Source organism: Salminus brasiliensis, chromosome 23 (assembly GCF_030463535.1).
Source record: "Salminus brasiliensis chromosome 23, fSalBra1.hap2, whole genome shotgun sequence".
In the NCBI taxonomy this organism is placed as follows: domain Eukaryota; kingdom Metazoa; phylum Chordata; class Actinopteri; order Characiformes; family Bryconidae; genus Salminus; species Salminus brasiliensis.
This window is the reverse complement of record NC_132900.1, coordinates 28,400,713-28,423,732: the sequence shown is the minus strand read 5'-3', so window position 1 is coordinate 28,423,732 and position 23,020 is coordinate 28,400,713. Positions and strand designations below refer to the sequence as shown.

Below are 23,020 nucleotides of genomic sequence, written 5' to 3'. Positions count from 1 at the left end.
GTCTGTACATCTGCTTGTCCTCTCCGGTTCAGGAGAGCTGTGGCTTCTTGCTTCCTACTGGTGTTGACAAGCCTTTTCTCAGAAACTTCTTCAGATCGTGGATCCAGTTAGTTCAGTCAGGGGTGGAGGTGAAACTGAATTAACCTGGCCTGTAGTCAGGGTGTCGGGCATCGTCACCATTTATTTTCCTGAAACAAACAAACAAGTTTTACTAGTAATGTAATATTTACTGTTGTACCTTTCAGAACAGGACATTCAGATCACCTGTGTCATGCAGAATCTTACCATGTTATGTAGAACTGTGAACATTCAAAGGACCATTCAATACATACAGACTCCTCTCAGTGATGGAAACCCTATCGTAAACTATTGTATCTATTTAAAAAAAAGTCTTTAAGTATCATCATGCAAAAACCTTGTATCCACATATTTGATGTAATGTGAATCAGGCAGTTGTTCTTTACATTATGTCAAAATTTCATGATAAATGGACCAATAGATATGCTCCAAAATGACTTTCATTGAAAGTGGCTGTTTTATGGAGATACAAGGTTTTGTTCAACAGCAGTATTATATTATATGATTATATATATATACATACGTATGTGTGTGTGTGTGTGTGTGTGTGCAGCTGTTCTTGAACTGATGCTGCAAAATAATTGACAGTATCCAGTAAAAGTTGCCTGGCTGGTCAGGCTGAAATGTAAACACAGTCTGGTAGACAGTACCAGCACTACATTACCCATAAGCACTGGCAACTGTTCTCTTTAGGACGCAACCAATGATATATCTGTGTGTTAAGATCTAGGAAACCTCTCTCCAACGTCTAAACTACACATTCCAGTGACCATAATGATCTTTACTGTTTCTCCGGTCCGACTAAAACTTTCCACAGCTACAGTTTACACGAGGCCCATCATCATGGAGATACTCAGCAGCCTGTACGAGGAGATCTCTGAGCTCTGCTCAGTGCATTTCTACAGTCAGCCGCACAGCAGCCCTTCTCCATTTCAGAGGTGTGTGTGTGTTCTCGCCGGAATTCACACTGACCACTGGCTAACACTCAGTGGGCTTGACCACAGGGACTCCCGCCAGTGGTGACGTTGCTCTAATACAGCCAATCACAGTTCATATATTTACATATTTCAGTCTTAAAGGCACAGTCCCACAAAAAAAGCCTGTTTATTTATAATGGACCTTATTCAGACAGCCTTCTCATATTATCTGGGGTAAATGGTTGGAGAGAGAGAGAGAGAGAGAGAGAGAGAGAGAGAGAGAGAGTATGTGTGTGCATGGAACAGAAAAAAAAAACATCAGTTGAGAAGTCTGATGGCTTGGGGGAAGAAGCTATTGCAGAGTCTGGCCGCGTTGGACCGGATGCTGCGGTACCTTCTTCCTGATGGCAGGAGGGAGAACAGTCTGTGTGAAGGGTGGGTGGAGTCATCCACAACGCTGGTTGCTTTGCGGATGCAGCGGGCAGTGTAAATGTCCATGACGGAGGGGAGAGAGACTCCGATGATCCTCTCAGCTGTCCTCACAATGCATTGGAGGGTCTTGCGGTCAGAGCCTGTGCAGGTCCCAAACCAGGCAGTGATGCAGCAGCTCAGGATGCTCTCTATGGAGACTTACCCTCTACCGGAGACTTACAGTAGACATCTAACAGTGTCTCGTTGTACTTAACTGCACAACCCTGTTTAATGACAATAACATCAAAGTAAATTGAATTGCATACCGAATGGTTAGAAATAGATTTGTAAACGGAAAAGTATTAAAACGTCAAAGTATTGTGCCACATAAAACCACACACACATCATCAATAATCAAATGATAAAAATAAAAACCATAAGTTTTAAAAAACTTAATCTATTTCGTATTTAGCAATTAAATGCTCTTCAGTGTCTCATTTTTATTCTATTTGTATTGAGTGCTCATATTAAAACGCTTGGACTACAGTGACCAGTGCAGATGCACTGTTGAGTGTGCGGTATTGAAGCTGCACTGACATAACCTCAACACTAGAGGGAGCTGCACTATACCGTAAACGACGCTGGGCGGCAAATTATTATTAATTATTAGTATTAGTATTCTTATTATTAACCACCAATTAAAGCATAATTCTGACATTATATATATATATATATTATTTTAGTTAATTTAGATAATTTTTCACAAAATTTTCAATTTCATTTGCATATTTAAAACTTAAGCAGCTTTAATCTTTCTCATAATCTTCGTTATTTTAGAAATGTAGAGAAAGCTGGTTAAATATCTTAATGTTAATACGTTTGAGGCATAGCTGAGGTGAGGCACAGCTGATCGCAGTAGTTTCACAGCCCGGTGTAGGTCAAAAGTTAGACACGCCATACGAAGCCAGCCTGTAAAACAGGGGTGTTTTGCAGCGTCCTGCTCACCCAAGTTATTGCTTAAATAATCGATGGACAGTCGCTTAGGGTAATAAAAGTCCTTGAAGCGAGGGCTGCCCCGCTGCTTGACCGTGGCTTTTATTTTTAATATGAGGGGAGGAGGAGGAGGAGGAGGAGGAGGATTCCTCACATCTATCTGGCCAATTTCAAACACTCGCCGCCACCATATTGGAAGGAGGATATCTACAGATATCAGACATTCGGCTTGAAAACACGGGCTTTTTCACGATCACCAAAGCTTAAACCCTCCTCAGAGATCGGATACTCCTTCACGCTGTTTTCCTGAAGCGGGTTTTGTGCATTTTGCTACTGTTATTATACGAAGCGGCTCGTTTCTCCAGCCCGTGTTTTACTGTTGCTTTTATAGGCAGCCTGCAGCAGCCAAGTTAGCTTAGCTAGCACTAGCAGCTTAGCTACTAGCTGGACGCTGGACGCGCGTTTATCGCGCTTAGGAAGTTTTCCGTTGGTTTACTTGCGTATAAAGGGGATATTTACTTAGCTAGCTATAAATGTAGTAATGTACAAATACTATCAGGTTTAGGAGACCCGAGGTTTGTGAGCGGCCCGAGCGCTGACTTCAAAACAAATCGGTTTGCTGGCGGCACTCCGTTATAGCTCGGCTGACTCCGTTAGCGCTAGCTAGCTAGCTGTAGCTAACTCGCCTAACTCGTCTTCTGGCTGTCTTCTCCATGAACATAGCGAGTGGTGGTGATAGCAGTACTCGTGGAAACGTCCTAATAATATCAGTTTTCTCCTCAGGACGTCCATAACCAGCTCGTTTCAGCTCTTTGTTTTGCCCGTTGCTCGTTAGCGCTAGCTCGGCACTAGCTAGCTAGCTACAGTCGAGGTGGAGCACAAGAGTCCAGCTCGGTTACTGCTGTTAGCTTGCTGCTCCTGGGGAAGAAAAGGGAACAACGTCCTGGTTTTTCCATGGACAACACGTCCATAATAACGCAAGTTACCAATCCAAAGGAGGAGGAGATACTCTCGTCAAATCCTGAGAAAGGTAAGGCGGGTTTGGCGGTGTAGGGATCGGGGTTTGCTGGGGGGGAGCTCGGCTTGGTGGCGACGCTGTGGACCGTGGTAGCGGGCGTGTGTTGGGCTCACTGAAGTGCGGATATTGGCTGATAATAAGCGGGGAGGGTAGCATAGTAATATTTATCTGAAATTAAAGTCTCGAAATAAGGCAGATTATTACTTATTAAATGGAGATATGGCTGGATAAGGCAACTTTTAAGTTACGTCTCTAAGTTATAGCTAGTATAATAGCCGCAGCTGTAGGGAACGTTAGATGGTTAGCTAGCACAGGCTAGCTAGTGCTAACTGACAGGGACTTTAAATGGGCATATCTCTGCTGTAGTAACTAATGAATTTTGCATGGAAATAAATTTAATTTCTGTTAATAAGCAAATTACATTAGCAGGGACTGCTGTGCAAGACAACGTTGCCATATACAGGTTGGTGTTGCCTGATGTTTATAGCTACGGCGTGAGTGAATCCTGGGCTGTAATCATGAGGCTAGCTGTGTACAGTTCTGTGTTTTTACAGTGTGTTGAGCTCTCAAGTGTAATCAAAATGGTTTGTATATGAAAACTGATCCTATTTGTGGGAATGAAGTTGTTAGACTAGTTATTTTCATTCCCAGAAAAAGCCTACACCCACATTAGTGCACTTAAAGTCATGTAAACCAACAACCACTCACTTGTAGAGCTGTAAACTGAACCATCTGAACCATGCAAACTTGAGCTGAAGCTAAAAATGTAGGTCTTGTTATCTTTTGGCATGTTTCTCAACCCAAATAGCACCCCCCCCAAACCCCCCCCCCCTCTTCATCTGGACCGGCCTGCTATGGAATTGTGTGTGTCCACAGGTTTGTTAAGCTGTAAGGTCTAAAACAGGATGCTGCACCTTGCGTAAAACTCTGGCTGTTTATGGTAAGCTATCTAGGGTGAAAAGTAACCCAGGGATGGTGGCGTTTTTGCCCTGTTACTGCTGTCCGTCAGCACGAGCTGCCCTCTGTCCTTTCGGCTGACCAAATTGAGCGCTGAGTGCTTCCAGGCCTTTACCTTTTGACCCCTGGCTCTGTGATGGGAGCGACCCCTGACAGCTGCTTTTTTCGTTTATGCAAAGAATGAAGATTAGAAATGTTGCAATGCTGTTCGGAGAGAAGTTGCATACTCGGCCTGGGTGTTGTTGATCATTTAACGTGTCGTTTTCTCTAAAACGAGACCACGGCCTCGTAGGTCTTTATTAGGTATGTTTACATTTATGCCATTTTGATGACCCCCTCGCTTACTGGTGTTGCTGGGGATCAGTCAGTAGATCAGTTCTGCAGGGAGGGCAGTGTTGTTGCCCACTACGCTGTACCACATTCTTCACTTGGAATTAAACAGGCTGTGTTTGTTACTGTGCCGTTAAGACTGACCAGTGAGAATTGGTGGGCCTAAATGTACATGTACATTTGTACTACACAAACCACAGTTCTAGAAAAGGTCTACACTGATTTACGGTAATCGGACGTACCGTTAAAACCACTGACTGTTGAAGTGAATCACTAATTAACTTTCTGCTTCCACTGGCAGCTTTCAGGGGTGTGAGATCTGTATATTCGGTAGAAAGGACACAGTCGCTTCTTCAGGTTGGTGTGTTGGAAGCAGGAAAAATGGGCAAAGGTAAGGATCTGAGACATGTTGACAAGAACCAAAAGAAAAAGTGTCTGGACTAGACTACTGGGGCAGAGCATCTCTAAAGCATCGGGCAGGTATTGTGGGGGTGTCCCCAGTTTGCAGTGGTCAGCACTGATCTAAAGTGCTCCAAGGAAGGTCAACCGGTGAACCAGCAACACTGTTGTGGAGCCATGGAGGGCCAAACTCACAACTTAGAACTTAGGCAGGTGGTTTTAGTGGCTTGTGTCCATGTGTTTTGGACTGTTTGTGCTAAACTGTCTGCTAAAACAAATCGATTTGCACTAAATTCATCATCCCTGTAATTTATTGCACAAATCACTTAAACTGTCAGTCAAGTGCCGTCAGTATTACAGTATACTACTGTGCACCACACACCCCGAGCTACAGCAGCCCAGTTAATCTGTAGCTTATTTAGATTTTCACTCAGACAAATGAGTTTGAATGAATTTACACTTGTACTTAAGCTGGAGTTGCTCGAGTTGGGAACTTAATATGGTCATGGCACTAAGGCGTCTTTGAATAGGAATGGGCTGAGGAGGAGGTGTAGAGTAGAGCGAGGGAGTGGGTGAATGGGTGGTGAGCAGTTTGAGGCAGCTGCATTTTAACATACCTTCAGCTCCACTGGTGCCTCGTTGCCTTCTGCAATGATCGGTGTCGTCTCCACGCTGCATGCCAGATCTTTTCTGATATTTCTTTATATATCCCGACTTGCCACATGTTTCGCTTGGCGTGACTGTTATGTTCTTTTAAAAAGCAGAAGGATTATGCACCAATCAGCCATAACATTAAAGCCCTCTTGTTTCAGTGGGGTGGGGTATATTGGGCAGCAAGTGGACAAGTCAGTTCTTAAAGTTGATTTGTTTCAGGTGGGGGGAAAATGGGCAAGCGTAAGAATCTGAACCACTTTGACAAGGGCCTAATTGTGATTGCTTGACGACTGGGTCACAACATCTCCAAGACATCAGGCAGGTCTTATAGGGTGCACATGGTATGCAGTGGTTAGTGCCGACCGAAAGTCTAATCCGCTAATTGATTCAATCCATGAAGGCACCAGCTCAGGACTTGAAGGATCTGCTGCTAATGTCTGGTCACAAATCACAGGACACCTTTAGATGTGGTACCTTGTGGAGTCCTTTCCTCGACAGCTCTTAACTATTTTGGTAGCGTGGGGGGGGGGGCTACGCAACATTTTAAGCTTGCGGTTTCATTAGATGTTTTAACCACCTCCTTTGCACCTCACTGTGACTTTCCATTTATTATATTTACCCTCAGTAGTACAGATAAAATCATCCAGAAACCTCTACCTCTTACACTGTGATGTGCGCAACCATATTGATACATTGACCTCAAACATATTCTGTGGTTTTGGCGTTGCTAAATTTGATCAGCCTCCCATCTGCTGCACTGTGTGTGTGTGTGTGTGTGTGTGTGTGTGTGTGTGTGTGTGTGTGTGTGTGTGTGTGTGTGTGTGTACATGTGAAAGAGCATGAGCAAGCCATTCAAACAGGCCTCAAGGCCATGCTGTAGCCGAAGGATATTCAGGCTCGTTTTCATAAACCAAGTGCATGTAGTAACTGCAGGATCGTTGTACTTCGTTATTCAAAGGAATGGCAGGCTGTTTGGTTTCTGTTGAAGGAGACAAGTGTGTGTAAATAAAAAAAAAAAAAAGCTTTATCTAGTTGGTTTTTTGGGTGTATCAGTTTTATTGTTTGTTGTTAAGTCAACCAGTTATAAGAGGTAATGTTGATAAGTCTATGGGAGTAGGTTTTTATGAACCCAGGTGAACGCACCCTGATGATTTGTATGCAGAGATGGTTTCTTGACTGCTGTTTTCAAACATGACTGTTAATATTGGCATATGATAATGAAACACGCTAATTATAGCTAAGTCTTCTGAGGCCGTAAGTAAGTGTTAGTTCTCTACAGCTGCCATGAGTACTGAAGTACTGTTCAGACAGAATTAAACGAGGAAGTTTGTTTTTGTGTGCGTGTGATGTTACTTAATCTGAATATGCACCACAGCTTGTATTAAACTCATGCAAATGACCATGCTGGTAGATGATCCATCATATTCCACCATATATCAGAGTGTTCATGTTATATATAGTTATAGATGTAGTTTACGATCGTTCAGTAGAGTTTGACCTATCCCTCCAAACATTCGACTCCCACTTACTTTAAAACACTGCAGCAAAAACTCATTTTGTGTGTGGCGATACACACTCTGAACTGATATCTGTTTGGTTTTATTGATGTCTGATGTAAAAACATTTTATAGTAAGGCTTATAATAAATTGGCCATATTTGGTTTTCTACAATGTGTGCGCTGAGCATGATGTATTACATGCCAAAGCCGCATACTTATGTATTTAATAGTACATCTATCTAGTATCTAGTACATGGCCAAATAAGCTCATTCACCCATGTGCATTAAAGAGAGCCACAGGTCTGGGGTGCTGTGGGAGCTCACTGAGTTTCCTCTAAAAACAGGTGGAGAAAAACAAGCCTGCAGTAGTTGTGAGTTTAGTGACGCAGAGTTCGACTGAAAGACTGAGCAAGCAAACCTGGATGAAGCAGTCTACTGACTGTACCTGAAAACAGTGGAAAACACTCCTAAGCCCATTCACTCAACTCTGTGCTCTCAGATATGAGGCTTGATCCTCTAAAACTGTGTGATTTGAGCCACAGTTAGCTGGAACACTGAGCTGGTAATGCTCCTCACAGCTTGCTATAGGCTGGGGATGCCAGACGTTGCTCTGCTGGAACACAGTGGTAAAAACAAAGGAGCAGAACTGCATGTGGCTTAAATGTAAACTATACTGTACACTGATAGGACCAGAATTTTAAAAAAGCTTTGGCAGATTTATTACCACTAAGTATTAAACCTGTTTATAAAGCAAAGTGTTGGTTGGTCAGCAGTTTTTAGGTACTGTTGACATCCACGATATACTCAGAACCGAGTACTGTTGGCAACATTAATCACAACAATGTTAAACTATCATCATACTGTCCACCTCTACAAGTATAAACGGCACTTTCAGGGATGAACTACACTATAATTTTCCTGATTATAAATGGGCATGTATGTAGTTTTTATATTGTTTATAAACAGAACAGCCACTCTCCTCAGATTATATTCTGCTACATGAGCAGAGGGGGAGAACCCAAGTGTAGATGTGTAGAATCCAAGATTGCCACACATGCGACTTTAAATATAACCTTGTAAAATGAATTGCAGTGTTGATTGCATCCTAAAAGGGTTTGTTGTAGTACCAAAACAGCAGTTACAGAGTTCTATGACTTGTTACAGTATTATGGCCCTTTATGTGGTAAGTGTTGTACAGAGCCATTTTTCAAAGGCCTTCCAAAAGAAGTTTGCCACAAGTTCTGTGAAATAAAGGGCATATTTTGAGTGGCATGCATAAATCAAACCATCGTAGGCTCCTTGAGTCCTCAAGGTTCCAGGAATTGCCATTACTTTTATGAAAGAAGCCCTTTTTAAAGACTAGGTTTTGAGCCTTGGGAGAGGCTTCGCTCTGAAATCTGATCTTTGGGTCTGAAGTTAAGAGTTGCAGCTCTGAGCAAAGGGGCAGGAGAGGAATTCAGCATTTTTATTGGCTGTATGTAGAATCTGGCGCCTCCTCCTTTTGTACCAGCCCTCCTGTCTCTTTCCCTCCTTCTACCAGCGTTCGCGTGCTCTCCCTGCTCCGTGCCGCCACAGGAGTCGTCACTCGAGCTCCGGACGGAAAGGGAATATCTGCATGCCCTTAAAATGGAGCTGCAGGCAGCAGCCAATGTATGTTTGGGCCCATAGAGGACTGGGTGGCATCAGGAAGCAAGAGGGTCTTGTTTCTTACCCCCTCCCCGCCTCTATTTTTAAAGGACATTCTCTCGCCGGTGACCTCAGTGTCGCCGTTTAGAGTGCTTGCTGTGGCTTTGGTATGGCAGGAGATTATTATTAGGGTGAGATTGAAAGAGAGGCGACTGATGGCATCTCACTGTCACGCCGTGGCGTGAATTTGTTCCTTGCCTGTTATTATGGTGCCCAAAATAGAACATTTATTAAAGTATTCCTAAACTCAGTTTAAGCTCTCATGCCACCAGTAGACACTTAGCTTAATGATTTTTGACTTCAGTTTAAGCTCTTCCAAAGGCTGATGCTAGTCTGTGTGGCTTGACGAGACATTAAAGCAGACAGTACTGTCGACAGTTTAAAGTTTTTTAATGTAAAAAAAAAAAAAAAAAAACCCTGTGAGACTTTCCACAAGATGTAAAATGATTTTTTTGTTTTTAATTAAAAATTAATGAATGTAAGAAATATCTATAATAATTCATTAGAGGTTACTGAAAAATCTGTAACCTCAATAACATAGTTGTAGTGGTGAGTATGGTGGCACAAATCTTGGCAACACCGAGAATAACAATATACTCTGTAGTTCATCGTTTAATGAAGTTATGTTGCAATTGATGCCGAACTTGTGACTGATTAATGTTTTTTGGTTTTTGCATAAATTATCGTTACAGATTTAGTATTAAATCATGCTTGAAACAGCAGTTTCTTAGCCTTTAAAGCTTACAGTAGAGCCGGGCAATATGACTTGTATCAGGCTGTAAGAGAATTTTGCCTCTGCATTGGTGAAGATGGTAATTGTTAATATATTAGTTGGGTGAATTCAGAGGTAAAGACTGAACTCTTCAAATCTTGATCTGGAATTTGTAATTTAGCTTTATTTAATGCACTTAAGCATACCATAGTCAACTTTATACTGCTTTTCGCTATGGATCATTTGTTAAAATTTGTGAAAATGCCATTAAATGTCAGTCCTATGTACTTAAGCATTTGTTTCCAGCATACATGAGAAAAGTGTTGCTAAAAGTAGAGTTTTCTCATTTCTGAGTTCAAACTCTTTTGAAGAAATCTAAACAAATACCCTAAAACCATATGTAAAAGTGGATTTCAATTATGATCAATTATTATTTTTATAATAATAAGTATTATTATTATTATAACTCCCCCAACTTTCTTTGTTGATTAGCAGTGTTTGCCTTTTTTCTGCTAAATGTTTTCAACATGTTTTCCCCTTTTCTTTGGGACAGTTTCACTGTCCAGCAGCAGCTTGAAAAAGAAGAGTCGCCGAAGTCTCTTCAGCTCGTTCTTCTGCTGCCTGCGGAACTATGAAGCTGATCCTCCTGCCACCACCAACAACAACACCAGCCCTCTGCCTCCTCCTGTGGAGGAGAACGGAGCGCTGCCTAAGGTAAGAAGACCACAGTTGGATAACTCCAGTCCTAAACAGTACAGTAGCTCATTTGAGAGTTTTATAATGAGACAACAAAATGGTCTTTTGTAGTTTCCTGCAGCACCTGATGATTGCCTATCTTTAAAAGAATCCTAGAGGGAAGGAACTCTCTCCTTTGAAATGAACTTAATGTCTGGGTTTTGGTTTGTGTAATCTCGAACGCTCATGCCTGATGTCTTGAGCCAATACTTCCGTAACATATGGTTGTATCTGGTTCTGACCTTGTTTATGACCTCGTTGACCAGGACTGTCGACGTTGCAGAGACAATTTTATCAAATCACCCAAGCATACGGAAAAGGCACAGCACTGCATACACATTGTTGGGCTGTAACACACTTAATTGAGTTTATCAGATAATGATCAGGCCTTCGCTAATTAGATTGGCCATGTTGGAGCAGGGAAAACGCACAAAACTTTCCAATACTGTGGCTTCTCTGGTCTGGACTTTGAGGGACCTTGATGTAGATTAGGTCCCAACCGGTAGGAAAGTTATCATAGATTTTCAGAAAAAAATTATAATTTCAAAAAATTTTTTACTGTGTGATGAGATGTGATGTCGCCAATTGTGAATTGTCTGTCAAATTGTAAAAACTGATCTAACAACGTAAAATTGACCCCCCCCCCCTTCCAAAACCAATACTTGGTCAAGTATCTGCCGATGCCAATAGCAGCACTACCTAACCTAACTGCTCAGTAGGTGCCTAAACCTTTCAGATACCTACAGAAATGGCAGTGTTCTGGACCAGAAATAAAATCTAGGCTTAAAAGAGGACACTGTGTATAAAGGTTCTTACTTCACTTTAATAAGGGACTTTTAACTAGTTGTTTACACTCACAGTTTTCATAAAAAAATAAAATCTATCATCTAAAATGTCTTACTTCTACATAATGTTGCAGTGGTGTAGCGGCATTTTCAGGCCAGGCACCTCTCAAAATACATCTCTTCCATTTTTTGCCAAGGGTTTTTTAGCTTCTACTCTCCTCTGGCATAAAATAATCACACAGTGCTGACATGGTATCAGTGTTCTCTTTTGCTGATACTAATACTGGCACTTAAAGCAGCATTCTGTGAGAAGGGAATTTTTTTGCTCTTGGGCACCCTCTTCAGCCAGGAAATGTAATTCGTGTTTTGAGCCACCACTGAAAGACATGCTGTACATGTGCAACAAGCTAAGAGATCCAGAAGAGTCACTGAAAGTGTGAAAGCATGTGGACTGAGATGACGGAGTAACACAAATAGATTTAACACATTCATTTAGCTTGGGATGCGTAGAATTACAGACGCAACCCCCCTCTATTAAGGACAGAGAGTTCCCCTATACTGCGAAACCTGCCCAAATCCCCCTTCATTTAAGCATTTGTTAACTTCATTAAATAAACAATACACCACCATGACTGGCATTAACTTCATATAACAGTTAAGGACACCACGTAAACCAAAGCTGAAACACTGATCAAGTTCCTATCCAAGTTCAGGGCTAAAAGCACAAGACCGTATCCAACAAAACTGCTCCTATCAGGGAAATGATCACCTATAAACCCCTGTTTACATGCGAACACAGCATTACGTATTTAAAAGGTGCACGTATTTGTTACTGTACACTGTACAGCGAAATGTGTCCTCTGCATTTAACCCATCTGTGGTAGTGAACACACGCGCACTAGTGCACTAGGGGCAGTGAGTACACACGCACCCAGAGCGGTGGGCAGCCAACTCCAGCGCCCCGGGAGCAGAGAGGGTAAAGGGCCTTGCTCAAGGGCCCAACAGTGGCAGCTTGCCAAGCCCGGGAATCGAACCCACAACACTGTTATCAACCCGGCGCTCTAACCGCTGAGCCACCACTGCCCCGCAAAAAGATTGGACGCTTCACGATTTCATAAGCGTTGTCCTGCTTCCTTCACCAAAGTCACATAGTGCAGGAGGCTGAAATAGGAATGATGGAGATGCTATTTCCCCTTTTACAGGTCATTTGAGCAATTTTAAGGTAAAAATGCTATGTAATGTTTATAAATACAGTATAGAGAGTGGTAAATAGTTGTTTGTCAGTGTTGTGGGATACTTTCACACTACTTTTTATTATATAAAACTAGGTGCTCTATATGTAAGATTTTTGCAGATGCCCATAAATCTGTGGCGCCTAAGATATGGACCAGTTTTCAGTCATCCTGCACATAGTTTGGACTCCAGTGTGACTCGTCAATCTGTTGGACGGCAACTTTGAGACTGTTTGGCTGTGTTTATGTTCAGTATTGTGTGTAATTCTGTGTTCAGTTTCACCATGAGTGTGTTCTCATTTCAACCTCATTGCTACCTTTCTAGACTGGTTACATGTTCTATGTTTCTTATATCACCTCACACTCTCCTGTTTGTTTGTGTGTGTTTGTGTCTCTCTGTCTTCATCTCTCCTGGTGTCGTGGCCCAGTGTGAACAGGCTGAGGTCATCCCTGTACCCGGTGTATGTATTACCCCTTTCTGTTTCCTCCTGCTTGTGTTTTTGCATGCAGAGTGGGGCGAGAGGAACAATTTCAGAGCCATGATTCTGAACCAAGCTCTAGTGCGAAGGCCCTTTTACCAAATTGTACGTGCTGCGTTACCTTTCCAACACAGCTGGGCTGACTGGACTGTTTCTGGTGCAGCTTCATTGGTCAAGATCTTTTAAAACACAGGTGTAGGCCCCACATGCTCATGTAGCAGAATAAAAACTAATGGAGGTGGGATGGTATTAGTCTACTAGTTCAGTATGGTCTGTTCTAATTATCCATGATCATTGATTTGAACTAGATATCTGACTGATCAGAGCAAAGGTGGGGAGGGGCTTGTACTATATACACACCACATGCACGATTTGAGATTTAAGGGGGGTTATTTATTTATAAAATAAATCAGTCAGGACATATTTTTGCCACATAAAATCTCATATGTGGCTTAGTGGTCTAAAACGCTACCACTGTGGCCTAGGGATTGCAAGTTCGAATTCTGACCCTTGCGGATTTGCCACCGGCGGCCAGAGTCAGAGAGAGCGCAACTGGCCAGCTCTCTTCATGTGGGTGCTTTCTCCCCTCAGCACTCCTTAAGCAATGTTGGCTGGCACAGGAGTCTTGTTAGGTGGTGTGGTGGAGCTGGGGACCCGGCGCTTTCCTCTTAGCCGGTCGGCTGCTGGCAATGAAGCCTTTTATTTAAAACTTTGTTTGGTTTATGTTTAGTCTCTTACTCTCTTAATTATTTATGTCTCACAGTGTTTCAGGAGGGATATCTTTCCCAGGGTGGAACAGTTGGTTCTTCCAGTAATTGTTATAAGCTATAACTGGGAAGAGATGCATAGGAACGTTTTATTTTTCTGCAATATGAACGGAGTATTGGTTTTTAGAAAGTAATCTACAGGTTATTTGACAGTTATTGGAGTAATTTAAAAGTTTTAAAGCATAAGGTCATACTTATTGAACAGTTTTTATTTAATTGTACTAAACAGTTACAAGCCATGCACAACCATTCAAGTTTTCAGGACACTGAAGAATGACGTACGTTATCACACAGATAAATAAACATTGTTTATTTATCATGCAAGGTAATGAGCTGATGAGTTAGTCTTTTTAATGAGGGACCGTTTTCTAGGGTTAGTCATGGAGAATTCCACCTAACTAATAAAATGTAACCATAATTGAATTACTAATGTGTTAACAAGGTTATTCAGGGTAGTTTGAAATAAAATGATCTGTTCTACACAAACAGTGGTGGTGGTGATAGGAACCAGATGCCTCCAAAACCTCCCTCACAGAAAGTTATTACATGCTATGGTAATCTCATGCTGCCCCTGCCTCAGACGCTGTTTTACAGTATTTTGAGAAGACGTGTATAGATTCCTTGGTCAGGGATTTTTATTTATTCATGGAGATATATATATATATATATATATATATATATATATATATATATATATATATATATATATATATATATATATATATATATAATTTTTTTTATTATAATTTTTTTTTTTTTCTTCAGTGATTCTCTTTTGGGTCTGCAGCTCGCCAGGGCAGGTTCATTAGTGCACTCTGATTTACTTTGCTTAAAAGATTAGTTTGACTCATCCACTTAAAAAAGACAAGGATTATAGATTAGGTTAGCACAACATAAGCTTCTGTTCTCAAACAGCACTGCTTCTGTGTACTGCACTGGTTTCTTTGTGTTTGTGACCCATCTCCTGTTTGTTTGAGCGTGAGAGCAAAAACTGCTAATTCCTGCCTTCTCCCATAATCCTTTCTTCCCCATTTTTGAGGAATCTGTGGGACCGAGCTGGAATTTTACTGCCTGATTGCTGACTGCCTTTTACTGACTGTTTTAACATCCCCAACACACCTAAAGCTTTTGCAGCTCCATCCATGCAGTTTCTCAACCCCATCCCCTCCCACTATATCTCTCATGATGTCTTGACAGCATCTCCTCGTTCTTTACATGGCACTCATCCTCCTCCCTGTGCTCTGTTCCTCCAGCCTCCAGAGAAATACCTCCTCCCCGAGGTGAACATCAACGACTATGGCAAGAAGTGTGTTGTAATAGACTTGGACGAGACCCTGGTGCACAGTTCATTCAAGGTAGGCCAGTTAATGACCGACTACATCAGCATTGGATTGTTCTCCAGTAACGCGCCACCATAATCAGTGCGTAGGCTGTGCAAGACATGCACATATACGGTTGCTCTGCTGAAGGGACTACTAAAGTGCAGCTTGTTTTTTTTTAAACATGATGGTGCTCGTGACCTGCTGTGACTGTTCAAATCGGCACTATGTGCACATGGATTTGAGCAGTCACGCTGCATTTACTGCTTCTCCTGCTGCGAGAAGATTTGGAGAGCAGCACCTATTTTAGCAGCTCTTAGGATCTGTGTGGTCTGAGCCTTCACATTTTTGGGCGAGAGGGGCCGGTAGTCTAGCCAGTAGTTAAACTAACCAGGAGAGCAGCCTTTGCTCAATTTGTTCTGATTAAATTTGTCCAGTGTTTGACGTAATCCTCATTGGTTGTTGCACCTAATCCACTTTTAGTGCAGCTGAAAGAGCGTAGGAAAGGGGCTGATGTGCCTAAACAAAATCCCAGGGGCTGTTTTATGAAGGGAGTTTGCTCTAGCCACATAATTTAAGCCAAAAGTTAAAAAATAGCCCATAGACAGATGGTTAAGGATGGATATTTTGTCTTGAACTTAGCTTAAATTCTCCTGCTGTCTGTGAACTCCTGCTTTGTCAAGTGTATCTGCTGTTTGACCATTCTTAGCACTTTAATGAAGATACAATAATTAATGTGTGTGGTAACATTATAGCTGTAGTGCCCTGGCGCCACCTGGTGTTTAGTTTGATTACTGCATGCATACACTAGTATAAAGCACTTTGCGTGCTTGTTTACATGTTTTGTAGTAACATTCATTATCTTAATTGTGCTGTATGACAGTAATATTGTTGAATGTGGTTTTGACAAATTGATTTTGTTTTTCTTTCCTGCACAAAGCCCATTAGCAATGCTGATTTCATCGTCCCAGTGGAGATAGATGGCACAGTGCATCAGGTACTGTAACTCCAAGAAAACAATGTCTGCTTATTCTCAGATCTAATGTATTTTTTTTTAATGACTTTATAAAGTGGTGGTTTTTAAAGGAGGCAAGCATGGCTGTTACCTGGTTCAAGTAATCCAGGATAGGCTGTGTCTGTCCTGGTTGGCCTATTCATGATTACTTGCACTGGGTGGCAGCTCAATGTCGTCGAAGGATGGCCCTCATCGGTGTGCAGCAGTTCTTCATGTGTTTGTGTAGTGCTGTAAGTCCTCTCCAGTAGTATCATAATTATTGTACCATTTTATCATTTATTGAGATTATCAATTATTTGGGATGATCGTGTATGGTGGCCATATGGTGTTTGCATTCTTTAAAATTCGTTATTTTCACACCCTTTCTTGATTTCTTGACTTTTTGTATTGTTCTACATAACTGTAGGCGTGCAAATGTGCCTGTACATATTAGATCATGTTAAATGGCCCTTATCCTAGCTTCTTCTTGTGTTGTATATTTTCTCTGAGGTCCACATTTAAATTTTAACAATGTTTGAGTGGCTTAATGTGCCAAAAAATACCAAAATTATTCTCCACAAAACCCCATTTCAACCCCATATCTTGTAAAATTAAACGGGCTGTTTTATTTCTGTGCCTTTAAGATTGGTATAAAAATGAGCTCTGTTCTGAATGGCTGCCTTGTATTGTGCTATATAAAAAAAAATACAAAAAAAAAAAACACTCCTGAGAAGTGTAGTATGAATGGGTGGGGCTAAATGGTGGTAGGTTAAAAGGGCGGAGATATGTAAATGAGTTTGGTGGTGTGATTTCACAGCTTGGTTTACAAATCTTGACTGTGTGACCCAAGTTTTCCATGATGGGGCCCTTTAGCTACCAAGATAGTTGGGAAGCAAGTGTAAGATTAGGCTTAGGGCTGTGCGATATGGTGAAAATATTATGATATTTAAGGACATTTTCACGATACATGATATCCATCATGATGTAACTTTTTAAAACTACCATTCTAATACTCTCCCATATTGAGTAGTGATTTTTCATTCATTCAAATCCACTGCACTTCATCCAGTTAAATCAGTCTAGTTACACTGTTTCTATTGAAATGTGCAGCTGATCGGTGTTCTTTAAGAACTGATAATAGCATCAATACGCTTAAAATAGCATATTATGTATCACAATAGCATAATTAGACTTAAACTTTAATATCTGCATTAAAACTAGGTCTAAAATGTAGTGATTGTGATAGACCTAGTCTCCAGTTAACATATGTAACTTGAATAAACTGGAAAAAAATGTTGCGGTGTGTGTCTGTTACAGGTCTATGTACTGAAGAGGCCGTATGTGGACGAGTTTCTGCAGAAGATGGGAGAATTGTTCGAGTGTGTGCTCTTCACAGCCAGTCTAGCCAAGGTTTGGCTGCTTCACAACACCCTTCTAATGCTGCCATTTTCAGAAGTGAAGGGGGGGGGGTTAATGTGATATGCCCATAATGTAAACACTCTGCTTACTTTGACCTTTGGCACACATGCTATGAGTGCATGCAGCGTCTGAATTTACAAGTTCTTGCACACAGCACAAGGCTATCTCTGTTATGTAGGGCTATGTAGAGTGTTGTGGTAACTTCAGTTTGATGTTTTATACACCTCAATGCTGCAACCTTTTGCTTAAAAGAATGTCTTGCAGATGTCTTGTTTATTTGGATTTTGGATTATGTTGGTGTTTAGTAAATGATGTGCATCGAAATTGAGTGATGGTAGTAGTAGTAAAGCATAAAAAATGAACCTTTTTTGGGGGATTTGTTCATGGACTTCATGCTTAGATGTTATTGAATATGCTGCTAAACTGTTGCTGAACTATCAATTTAATAGTATGTCTTTAGCAGAGTACACAAATACACATGATCTATTGCCAGCACTGATATCATGGCTAAGAATCCTTTTGACACTGGTTTTATAAAGCTGTTCTTAGCATCTCATGGTAACCTTTCTGCAACGACCCTTTTTAGTGATCTATCCAAGCCTTATTTGTATTATTTTTTTGTTTATTTTATTATCTATTTTATTTGAACCCTCTAAAAACAAACCATAGGAACCTTGTTTCACTGTTTGGCAGGGCTTGTTTATTGTGATGCTTGTTTTGAAGCATGCCTAAAGGCTTGTGAATGGGTTGTGAACTCTTTTGCTCTCCTCCTAATATCTGACCCACCCCTCTCTGTCTCTGTGTGGCCAGCATTTGTTTTAGCTGCTAATGCATGGGTAAGTGTCTCTATTGCCACCACAACTCCATGCACCGGTAGCATTAGCCCACAGAGCCTAGCCGCAGACCTGTAGCTTCACCTGTTTTTTGAAAGCTTCCGTTGTTTTCCGTCGGGATGCTTTGCAGGCCATCGTGAAGTTTCCTTTGTTGCTGTGACTGTATACGGCGTCTCGGTCACTGCTTTCTCTTTGTCTTATTAGTTGTACATGGCGCTGTTAAAAGTCAAGGCTGATTGTTCTAGAGTTGTGTGTGTGTATCTTAGTTGCTTTGTTTGTAGGATGCCCTAGCTTGCCTTGTCTGTTAGGCTGAGAACCTAAGTGGCTGAATGCTTAGCTAGGTGCTTCTGATCTGAAGCTGTCATTTGTGTTTAGATTATAATGAGCCAGGTAAGTCCCTTAAGGTCAGCCTGCATGTACCTGTGGTCCTTTTGTAAATAGATGGCTTTATTTATTTATTGTAGATTAATTATTTTAGCATATTTTATAATAGTTTTTTTTTTCTTGGCTTTTTATTTGTTAGGAGCAACTGGAAGACTGCATACCTTACTAGTAGTTACTTTTAAGTCCTGTGGTGTATAATCATATTGTTACTCTATTAACATCTTGAATGTTTGACATTCTGGCTTTTCTGCTGCAGTACGCTGACCCTGTGGCTGACCTTCTGGACCAGTGGGGAGTCTTTCGGGCTCGGCTCTTCCGGGAATCCTGCGTGTTCCATCGAGGAAACTATGTCAAAGACCTCAGCCGGCTCGGGAGGGAGCTGCACAATGTCATCATAGTGGACAACTCCCCTGCTTCCTACATCTTCCACCCTGAGAATGCTGTGAGCCACTTTTACGTAATTTTTGCTGAAACTAAACAATTGAAAATTCGTGTGGATGTGCCTTTTTAATTGCATAGATTTCTGAATGTTAGAATTTAGTTTAGCTGATATTAAATATTCATTCATATTTTTCTTTAGTTAGTTAATTGTTTTTATTTTATTGGTTTTATTGGCCAAACAAAAGGTCTGGCTATTCTCAAATGTAAACCATACTTATATATTGTATGCATTTATTTAATTATTTAATTCTCATTAAAAACAATGATTCCAGGCTTCCTTCTTGTTCATGAAACAGAAGCACAGTGTGTTTGTTGTTTTATAGTATTGTATTATGAATAAATACATTTGCACCCCTTGAATAAAGTATACACTAGTGTTGAGAAGTCTGGAATTGCTGTGTTCAATTATATAAAACTAATTTGGTTGCATATTATTGTCTAAAATGATAAATTATGCTAGTACTTCAGATTTCAAATTGGTATTCCACAATGAACAATACAAGGATTATGCATGACCGTGAACTGTTATTGTTTGCACATAAACTAGCAAAAATATGAATCAGTGTATGTCTTGACTTTAATCAGTATTTCATCCTTTATTGCGCTCAGTCAACAACTAGTGTTGTGTGTCATTCTCTCAGGTTCCAGTTCAGTCGTGGTTTGATGACATGACGGACACAGAGCTGTTGGACCTGCTTCCGTTCTTCGAAGGACTGAGCAAAGAAGACGAAGTGTACGGAGTTCTGCAGAACCTCAGAGCCAGGTAGCAAGCTGAGCTGCCCTGCCTTAAGGGGGCGCAGTGGAGTGGTCCGGCGAGGACAGGGAAGGCAAGGGGGCGGCGACTCCCTGCTCTCCCAGATGTCACTTAACGGCAGCCCACTGCTCACTACACAGGAACAGCAGGTCTACATCTGCAGCCCACCAGGGAGACCCACACAGTGTGACGTAAACTTCACTACATGCGGACCTTTACTGCTCAAGAGACCCAGATTTGGCTCTCCTATTAAGTGCTTAATAATAAACCAAAAAATACCAACTCCCCTTTTTTTCTTTGTCCTCTTGTGAAAACGAGAGACTCCCAATGAGATCTTTGGGTTGTCGCTATGCAGGCAGGCTCTGTGGCCTGTAGAAGTTAAAGGACTGTTTATTATTTTTTTTAGTTTGTTTGGTTTTTTTGTTTTGTTTTGTAACACTTTTTTTTCCCTTTTGTCCTCGCTTACCCAAGTGCCTTTTTTGAATGTCATTTTTATGGGGGAGGGGGAAACACACTTTTGTACATGGCATATTTTGAGAGAATCTTTTCCAGAATTCTACTCTTTAAACCGGAGGAACATGGGGAATTGTTTTGTAAAGGCACAGAGGCCAGGGTTTTTGTTTTTTTGTTTTTTGTTTTTTTTTTTAACTATAGGTAAACGTCTTCATCTGTGTTCTTGATTTCTTTTGCTTTCTTTAGCTTGTGCCATCATATAGACGTGGTCTTTATCGTTGATTCTTTTAGACGTGTGTATCTTACTTGTCTTATAAGAGCAAAGGAATGCATTTGCACTTATGATCGTTTTACACTATGTTGAGGCTCCTTTTTTTTTCTTCTTTTTTTGTAGCAAGATGATGAGCTCCAATCTCACACCTGATGTTTGTATCGTGCCAACGGATGGTTGTTTCTGCTCCATTATTTTTACCATTTCTTTAACATTTAATTTTTCATGCCATTCACTTGCTGAAGTTAGTCATCAGCATGTGGGTCCATTTTTACCAGGTAAATTAATTAGAGTATTGAAATGTAGGGGAGAGCACAAGCCTGTGATGGTCGACCGTGGCTTGTGGCCGTTTCACAGCATTCACCCGGAGATTAGAGTGAGTTAGTGTTGAGTTAAGTTGAGTTTTAGCGTTAATGTGTTTTGCATGGTTTGTTGCATTTGCAACAACAGTCTGCCTTTGGTGATGTAGCGTAGACACCATGCAGCTTAAGCCTCATCCCCTTTAATTCTACTGAAAGGGGAATCATCCTTTTTTTCTGTTCTCCTGAGGATGCACAGTTGCAAATGTATCCCTTTTTATTCTTTTATCGATTTTATCGTTTGGTGTAGTTGTTTTCTTGAATGCGGCTCGTTTGAGCCACCTGTATGAGATTCGCTTTGTTGTTTTAAGTTGGTAATTTTGTTTAGAACTGCAACCTGATGCTGCTGCCACACAGCAGATTCCAGTGCATTAAGACACGAGAGCAGGAGCCAGGGAGAAGGCTGCGCTTCGGGCCGGGGCCGATCGGCAGGCGTTAAAGTGCACCGAGGCCAGCATGAGCAGTCCGTCGCCACACGCTCAATTGTCTGGAAGGTTTTAGTTGGACTGAGGGGCCATGTTTGGAGTGTAAGCTCAAGCTTTAGCTTCAGCTCTAGCTGAGCTGAGATGTACCGTAGGTTTTGCAAGAGATGGATGTGTTCTGTTTATTTTTTGTCTGACCGCGTCGTAAGTGTGGAGCCCCGACACCTCAGTGCCTAGGAGAGGAGCAGCCGCGGCTTATAGAGAAGCGCCGCAGAGCACGCAATAACCTCTCTGTATGTCCTTCCCCTCTACGCCACACCACACTTCACTCTCGACGACTCGTCCGTGTTTATTTCAGTGTCTCTCTAATCATTTCTCCCTTTTTGCGCTACCTCTCTCCATCTTTCATCTCTGCAAGCAAGGCAAGAGAGTATTCGTTGTGTTCATTACGATAATCTGTCAGTATTTGGTTTGAAATGTTAAACATATATATTATCCCTCTGCTGCTGCTGTTTCTTCCTGTTTTCGGCTCTGTACAGCTCCTTGCATGGTTTCTGGTTTCAGACTGGACAATTTAATTTTTTTTTTTAACATAATCATGGTTTTCTCTCATAGTGTAGAATTTGAGAAGCTATGGGATTATTTGTTTGGTCTTTCTTTTACTGACAATATTTACATGTTCTTTTCTCATTGTTCATCTTTTCTCATGGTCCAGTTGACCTATCAAAGTTGGAGCACTTTTGGTGTTGGCTGAGGATGTTCTGATGTTCTTCCAGCAGGGGTGTGTGTTTTTTCTTCTCTAATCGCTACGGGCACGGTTACACACACGGTCAAGTTTATCGCAAAGCATTACATCCACTTGGGGTTCTGTCTTGTAGATCTTTCTTTGTTTCTATTTGGAAAGCCATGTAGACGTGTTAACAAGTCACTGCAGCTGGAAACCAGTGACAAGGGGCTGTGCGGTGCCACATTTTACAGTATGTTTCAAGGTGATCTGATCCATGGTTTGTTGCAAATTTTCTTCCAGACTATGACGTTATATTAAAGCACCTTTTTAAGAAAACGAATCTGCGTCTGATTTAACAGTTTTTCTTGCGCTGGGTTGGGGGTGATTAAACAAATGGGATAACTGACAGTACCAAGTTAGTACTTTACCATGACCAACATATCATATGCCCCTCTATCCTGTGTCTGGCCAACAGGTTTGTCTGCTCCAGAGTCTCTCCTCTTTGATACCATTGCTTCTGGAAGAAATGCTGTATCGGGTGTCCACAAAGTTTTGGCCATGTCATGTAAGTGGTGAGAGATACCCATCACCACTTTTTCCACACTTCTTTTTGCCTGTTGCAGCAAAAAAAAGGGGACAGGTATGCCTACAGGAGCATTTACTATACAGCAGCTGTGTCAGTCATTTACCAGATGCTGACGTCTGGAACCTGGTCTGGTTTCATGTTGCAAAGAATAACAGTGAATAACGTTCTCATGGATGTATTCTGCTGTGTTCTAATGCATGTCTTTTCCCACAAGTGTCTTGGTGTTCGGACCCCTGAAGCACCACCAGGAGGCGTCAGGGGAGAGAAACTGGAGCATTCTGTGGAGAATACTAGAAGCATTTCCGGACCACTTGTTCAGGAGCACAATGGCGTTCTTCCTTATCCACGATAATCCTGCAGGAAACATCTGGCTGTGATTACGAAGCGTTATGAATGCGAGCTGGCT

General features: G+C 41.5%; 1 protein-coding gene across 2 annotated transcripts; it reads left to right on the top strand.

The window, feature by feature from the left end:
• Positions 1-2,573: 2,573 nt before the first annotated feature.
• ctdsplb (CTD (carboxy-terminal domain, RNA polymerase II, polypeptide A) small phosphatase-like b) lies at positions 2,574-22,364 on the top strand. 2 transcript variants are annotated; one of them, XM_072668721.1, is made up of 8 exons: positions 2,574-3,429; positions 10,208-10,368; positions 12,835-12,867; positions 14,906-15,007; positions 15,912-15,968; positions 17,283-17,375; positions 18,858-19,043; positions 19,684-22,364. In XM_072668721.1, exons 1-8 carry the CDS (start codon positions 3,354-3,356, stop codon positions 19,807-19,809), a joined length of 834 nt encoding a protein of 277 aa, XP_072524822.1. In that variant the 5' UTR covers positions 2,574-3,353; the 3' UTR covers positions 19,810-22,364. The 2 variants fall into 2 exon arrangements, with proteins under 2 accessions (XP_072524822.1, XP_072524823.1); XM_072668722.1 differs by lacking the exon at positions 12,835-12,867.
• The last annotated feature ends 656 nt before the right edge of the window (positions 22,365-23,020 follow it).